Source organism: Gordionus sp. m RMFG-2023, chromosome 1 (genome assembly GCF_954871325.1).
Source record: "Gordionus sp. m RMFG-2023 chromosome 1, tfGorSpeb1-WG-v2, whole genome shotgun sequence".
NCBI classification, from domain to species: domain Eukaryota; kingdom Metazoa; phylum Nematomorpha; class Gordioida; order Chordodea; family Parachordodidae; genus Gordionus; species Gordionus sp. m RMFG-2023.
The window spans coordinates 90,476,751-90,483,827 of NC_088775.1; the positions used below are offsets into that span (position 1 = coordinate 90,476,751).

General features: G+C 23.9%; 2 protein-coding genes across 3 annotated transcripts; one reads left to right on the forward strand and one right to left on the reverse strand.

The window, feature by feature from the left end:
- Positions 1 to 1,108: 1,108 nt before the first annotated feature.
- LOC135931998 (dr1-associated corepressor-like) lies at positions 1,109 to 3,043 on the forward strand. 2 transcript variants are annotated; one of them, XM_065469324.1, is made up of 5 exons: positions 1,109 to 1,272; positions 1,317 to 1,389; positions 1,429 to 1,522; positions 2,700 to 2,778; positions 2,817 to 3,043. In XM_065469324.1, the coding sequence occupies exons 1-5, from the start codon at positions 1,231 to 1,233 to the stop codon at positions 2,844 to 2,846; spliced, it is 318 nt and encodes a 105-aa protein (XP_065325396.1). In that variant the 5' UTR covers positions 1,109 to 1,230; the 3' UTR covers positions 2,847 to 3,043. The 2 variants fall into 2 exon arrangements, with proteins under 2 accessions (XP_065325396.1, XP_065325394.1); XM_065469322.1 differs by having other exon boundaries at positions 1,117 to 1,272; positions 2,700 to 3,043.
- A 2,195-nt stretch (positions 3,044 to 5,238) lies between these two features.
- LOC135931883 (trimethylguanosine synthase-like) lies at positions 5,239 to 6,687 on the reverse strand. The gene is made up of 4 exons (XM_065469191.1): positions 6,273 to 6,687; positions 6,098 to 6,229; positions 5,737 to 6,056; positions 5,239 to 5,693 (listed from the first exon to the last, which is right to left on the reverse strand). The coding sequence occupies exons 1-4, from the start codon at positions 6,664 to 6,666 to the stop codon at positions 5,280 to 5,282; spliced, it is 1,260 nt and encodes a 419-aa protein (XP_065325263.1). The 5' UTR covers positions 6,667 to 6,687; the 3' UTR covers positions 5,239 to 5,279.
- Positions 6,688 to 7,077: the final 390 nt, after the last annotated feature.

Below are 7,077 nucleotides of genomic sequence, written 5' to 3' on the forward strand. Positions count from 1 at the left end.
AATTTTAAAAAGGTTCAAAAATAACGATTATGACAATTGTCATTTTCCTGTGGTACATCTTCACTGAAATTTTAATTTAAAACATATTAACAATATCTATTTTTACCCATTTGCTTTAAAAAATTTAAAAAAGTTCAATAATAACGATTATGATAATTGTCACTTTCCTGTGGTTCATCTTCACAGAAATTTTAATTTAACATGTTAACAATATAAAATCTATGCTATGCTTTAAAAAAATTTTCAAAAATAACGATTATAACAATTGTCACTTTTCTATGGTACATCTTCATTGAAATTTTATTTTTACATCTTAATATTAAAAATTATAACCTATTTAATTTAGGATATAATAAATCAAATAAGTTAAAAATAACGATTATTACAATTTCCACTTTTTAATACATTACATCTTCATTGAAATTATAATATAAATTTTTTTTTATATAAATTTTTTTTTACCCATATATGTCGAAAAAAGTTTAAAATAACGATTATGAAAATTGTCGGTACATCTTTATTAAATTTTTATTTTAATTTAACATGCTTATGCTTACTAATCCATTTACTTCAAAAAATAATATCAAAAAAATAAAACATTATAAAATATGAAGATCTTTGAAGATCGTTGATCAAAAATATTTTTAAATAAAAGATCTTCAAAGATCTAGATCTTTGAAGATCGCTGTTAAAAAATTTTTAAAAATAAAAGATCTTCAAAAGATCTCGATCTTTGAAGATCGTTGCTCAAAATTTTTTAAAAGTAAAAGATCTTCAAATTTTACGATCTTCAAAGATCTAGATCTTTGAAGATCTTTTTATTTTGAGCAAATGTACAACTCTGATGGAGGTATAGGATGGCATAGTTACGCGCCTGTTTAATCTTATATCACCTATGTAAAATATAAAAATTTTGTTAAAACTTTTAGTCTATTTAGCCTTTATTTTTTTTAAATAAAATGTAAGTTAAATTGATTATGTAATTGGACAGTTCTATTAAATTTTTTAATATTTCTTAACTTTTAAATATTTTTTTTATAGTGTAAATATTTTATAATTGTATTTGATCAGTTCGATTTTTACATTAACTCAGTATACAATGACAGACGACAATCTTCTTATTTTATCAAAATTTAGTCATGACTAACAAATGATTCCAGCAGTGTAATCCATAAATACATTATTTGTTAGCCAGGCAAAAATCTTCTTATTTTATCAAAATTCCTTATCATGCCTAGTAAAAGGAAAAAGTTTGATTCAAGATTTCCAGCAGTTTTAATCAATAAATATTTTATTATAATAATGATAATTGATAGGCAAAAATTAAAAAAATAATGCAACTTGATGAAAATATTGGGAAGGTAGCTTCTACTGTTCCTATAGTTATATGTAAATAAAAATATATAAATATTTATCCTATTTTAATAGCTCAAGCTTTGGAATCATTTTTGAAATGTTTTTTATTGGATATTGTTGATAAAAATCCAAATCAAAGGGTTAAAACCTTATCACCACAACTTGTGTAAGTTATATCTAAATAATATTTCTAAATAAATGTAATCAAGGATATTTATATTTTTTTAGACATATAAAGTAATAAATTTATTTTGTATATTTAAAACAAAATATTTTTTTAAATATTATTTACAATCCATTATAATTTAGGGGTGTACTGATACCACTTTTTGGAGGTTAATCTAATAATAAATTGGTATTGCCCTAATCTGTATTGCCTTGATATATATTTAATAGGTCCTAGTTTTATTATACCATAAAATAAGTCATTTAAAAATATACTATTTTCAAATATTAATTAAATTTTCATATAGGTTTATTTATTCATTAATATCAATAAAAAAGTATAAACATTGATAATTGTTTTAATCATTTTATATATCAAAAGTCCATCTATCATTTAGAAATTAGAATCCCTAGTTATTTTATAATCTATATAAGTTTCTAGAATTTTTGTAAAATTTATTAAATTTAAAAATTTATATGCATTATTAAAATAAATGATTTTTATATTTCATTTAATCTGGTTAGTTTTTTTTAAAAAAACAATCGCTTCAATTATATAAGAATACTTAATTTATGCCTAGTATACTTAATTAATGCCTAAACATATTTACTTAAATATCAATAAATTAAAAAATTATTTTTAATTAAGACACACTTTTATTGGATCTAATAAATAAATTTAATAATATTGGCCAATAAACTATATTTAAAAAAATAATTCTTGTCTGAAAAAAAGTATCAGTACACTATTAAAAATAAAACCTATATTTTTTCTTTCTAATTGGATTAGAGGAGCAATTAATTAAGCAAATCACACTTACTATAAAGGCCTTATACATGGGGTTGTTAAAAAGCCCGCTTTGGTTCAATTTTAAAAACAGCCAGATTTAGATCTTAGCAAAAATGATATTATATACTCTCGAGGTTTGACAGGTATCTAAACCTTTTTGCCATCTTTGAGCAAAATCTCCAGTCTTAAATAAGATTATTTTGGCTAAATTCTTAATCATATCATATTTAAGAATTGACCCGAATCTGGCTTTTTAACAACCCTTACTTTCTTACCTATAACTTTAATTTCTTTTTCTATCTTTATAAAGCTTATTTTATTTTATTTTTGTTAAAAATGGAGATTTCAATATTTTCCAATATTGTTTTCTAAATTATTATTTTGACAGAAAAGAATCTACCTTACAAAATCCGAGATGGAACTTTCTTGAAAAATTAATGGCTTCCGTACCTGACCAGAAACAATCAGTAGATATTTATTCAAATAAACCAAACACTAGTAATAGAATATCGAAGAACGATTCATTAGCAGGTGAAAACACTGTGTCATCTGATGATGAAGACCATCGTGAAATTGAAAAAAATAGTATTCTCACTCAGAATGATAGTGGCTCTGAAGAAAATATTTAATAACAAAATCAACTAATATTTTAACGTTTAATTATATGACCAATATTTTTCTATTATAAATAACATTATAATGCAAAAAACAAAATATGGAAAATAAAAATCAATTTGGTTTAAATCGTAATATTAAATATCAAGTTTTTTTATTGCGATTTAAAAAAATAATAATTTTCAAAATTCATCACTTACAAATTGCTTGTAATTTTGCTTCAAATAACTCTTTGAATATTATTTAAACGTATTTTAAAAGTTTAACCCATTAATTACCTAGATATGATAAACAGAAAAAATCTAGAAGTGGATTGCTTAACTCTATAAGCAAGGAAATAGTCATTAAAAGATATCCAGATCAAAGGACAAGCAATTGCCATTAAATGGGGAGGGGAAAGGAGTGAAAATCCAAGTAATTCTTGGTGTAAGCTTGTAAAAAGGCAAAAGACTTATTAAAATCATAAAACTTTAGAACTGAAAAAAAAATTTGATAAATGTTTAAGTTTTAATTCAAAAGCTTTAAAGATGTGCAAGAATCTAGGTATAAAAAAACTAATGGGAAGGTGGGGAAGATTCTTTAGCAAATTAAAAAGGGATTGCTTCAAGATGTCAAAATTTTTGATAAAGTTAAGTCGAAAATTCCATATGGGGAATGATATAAATGTCTGGGAGTATGTATCAAAATTAAATACTATTTTTAATGTTCCAAAAATTTAGAATTTGATTTGCAAATACAAATAACAAAATTAGAGCTAATTGACTTAATTTCTAGCATTTATTCATATCAAGGAAATCTCTTACGGAAAAAAATTATAGAGATAGAACAATACATAACCTTGCTAATAAACTTGACCCAAGATATTGTTAATTTAATTTTAAAGACAATAAAATTGATGAATGATTCAAAATATTATTGAACCAGGATAACTATATGATGTCGCGAGTATACTGTTGAATAAAAACCTGATTTAGGGTCGATTTTTCAAAACAGCCTGATTAAAATTTTTAGCCAAAATAATACCATCGAGATATGACTGATTGATGTTCCAAGTATTTCTACCAGCTATGAGCAAAATCTTTAAGCTTACATAATGCTATTTCGATTATAATCTTAATCGGGCCGGTTTTTTAAAACCGAGCCGAATCTGACTTTTTAACAACACTAGCTGTGTGAACAAATGGCAAATTAGTCGATTTTAGAGGTCTGGAATCTTTCATTTTCGAACGAAGAAAAGGAATTAAATAATTAAAATTATTTACATGAAAAATATTGATCTCTAAAAATAATTTTTTTAAAATGAAATTTTCCCTTCTTCTCCGAGATTTACATCCCAAGTTCCAGCTACGACCATTCTAAGTGAGCGTGAATTTTTTTGTAGCTGGGGTGGCTAATCTCAAACTCGACAAGATCCTCAATATGTTCTTCCACTTTAAAATAAAATTATTTTTTATGCATGAATATAATTATTTAATTTATCATATTATAATATTGGAAAAATAAATCTTATTTCAAATAAATGATTAAATTTTAATGTTCATAAATTTTTTTTTTAAAAACAATTAAGAAAAAAAAATAGAAAACCGCTGCCAATATAAACTGTGGCGTGAAAATCGACGAGACGCCAATGGCCTTAAAGTGAAACGTCACCTCTATAATTTTTTTCATCGGGGTAAAGGAGTCAACTCTACATAATTTATTATTCTCAAACATTAATTATATGAAAGGTGGCATTTTGCCTGATATCTCCGAAGGTATAAAATTTAAACCTGAAAAATTTTCACAAATATAGCAATTTCAAAATTAAAAGTTATTGGCCACTAAGATTTTTTTAAAAATTTTATGATAGTATGTTCATAAAATTTAATGGTAAAATGAAGGAATATTTGAAATTTTGTATAATCAACAAATGTTCCTTATATATTATCGAAAGTTGCTATAAAAAGTAATCCTTATTAAATATTATCTAAGTGAGAATATTTTTTTTTGAAATCTCCTATAATTTTAATATCAAATAGTTTAAAAAAAAAATAATTCAAAAAATCATTTGAATTTATATAAAATTTTGAAAATGCATCATTTTAAAATTGAGAATGGAAAAATTTTATATGTAGGAATGATTATATAACATTAATCAGCTCAGAGTAAGCATTTACAGAATAAGCTCTTTAAATCGACACTTATTCTGATTTCAAGAATCTTTTATACATAATCAAGTATAACAATTTCCCCCTACCTAAATACCTTAGTCATTCTATTTTGTATTTATTGTATATTGAAAAAATAAATAAATTTTTATTCAATAAGGCAAATTCAAATATATTAAGCATAACAAAAAAATGCTTTGTAATTTTTATATTAATTTTTTGATATTTGAGGGTTTCATTAAATTTTGTAAATCCAATAATTCTTTACTAAAAGGATCTTCTTGGTTTAGTTCAGGTAATTTTCTTTTGTTAATAGAATTTTTGGTACTTTTAGAAGAATTTATCACACTAAAAACATCATCTGTCTCATACTGGCAAATGTCATAATATTCATTTTCTCTTTCATTATCATCAAATTTAATATCTTTACTAGGTTCTTTAACATTTTTATATACAGTCTTGGGTGGATTCTTTAATTCTTCATTTGGAATGTTATTTACATATTTTTTATCATTAGGATCATTTATTAAATCCCCTGTGTAAACTGTAATTCTTTTAAAAGCGTTTTTTAGATAATTTTTCTCTATTTCAAAAGGTTCATTTCTAAATAATTGCCCTATCTTAAATAAAATAAAATACATTTATTTATTTAAATATTTTTACTGATTTTAATGATGTATTTCTTGGTAGACTAAACATAATTTGTTTTGATTTTTGGTGAGTTTTGCATAAATGGTATGCATTAGGGAGGTTTATTATTGAAAAATTAGGATCACAACAATCTATAGAAGTATTAGCAAGATAATTAGGACCACCCCATGGTACATCTACATATATGACATCAATGAATGGTCTTCTAAAACCTCTTTCAAAAAGAATTCTAAAGTCAGCCTGTATAAAATCAATATAATTTGCAACATTATATATCTCTGCATTTATTTTTGCTGCTTCTAATTTGATAGGATCAATATCTACCCCAAAAACTAATAAAATTTGATTATTTAAATATAACCTATAATAATACCAAATAAAAAATGATTTGCTGCTTGAATACATGTACTCCCAACACCACAACACACATCTATAAATATATCATCTTGGGACCTAGATGTGATATGGTTAGCAATTTTTTCGTGGCATACAGAAAACCAACTCTCTTAAAATAATTTTATAAGGAACAAAAACATATAAAAATAGACCTTCATCCATTTTAATTCCTTCATCAAACTTAGAAAAAAGATGGTATCTCTGCACCCAATATTTGGATAAGTTAAAATTTGTTGAACTTAAATCAGGATTATCAATATCTATTGTATCTATAAAGCTACTGTTTTTAGTGCAATCGGAGTTATATTTTAAGGATACTACGTTTACGAGACTATCATTAACATTTTGATGGATTTGTTCATTAGTAATTTCAATATTTTCTGTGGTTTGCTCATCATTTACAACTTGAATATTTTTTAAATCTTGATTGTCTAATAAATCTTTGACCTGATTGATTGCAAAGGCTAACGAGTTTCTTTTCTTATATTGAGATTGTCTGGCCTTTTTATTTTTATCAATCTTATTAGCCAACAAATCTAATTTCATTTTGGGAAATTTATAACAAACGTCAAATGACCGATTTTAAATTATAGAAAAATGACGGAACATTAGGAAATATATTCTTCAATAGAAATTTTTATTTAATTTGATAATCTTTTAAATTCTTTAATCGAATTCAATTATTCAAGTTTTTGATGTATATATATATATACTCTTTATTTCTAGTAAAATTTTATTTCATCTCTTGTTAAGTGGAATTCTCCCTGAAACTTGCATTCAGAAAAATAAAATGAAGATATTTGTCTCGAAATAGGCTTAATAATGCACTTAAGATGATTATAATTTATGTGGATTATTATAAAGATAAACTGATATTAGTAAATGAGTGTGTCTATGTCACTTTAAATTAGAATTATTGGCATTAATATAATCCAACATAATTATAATTTTTGATCA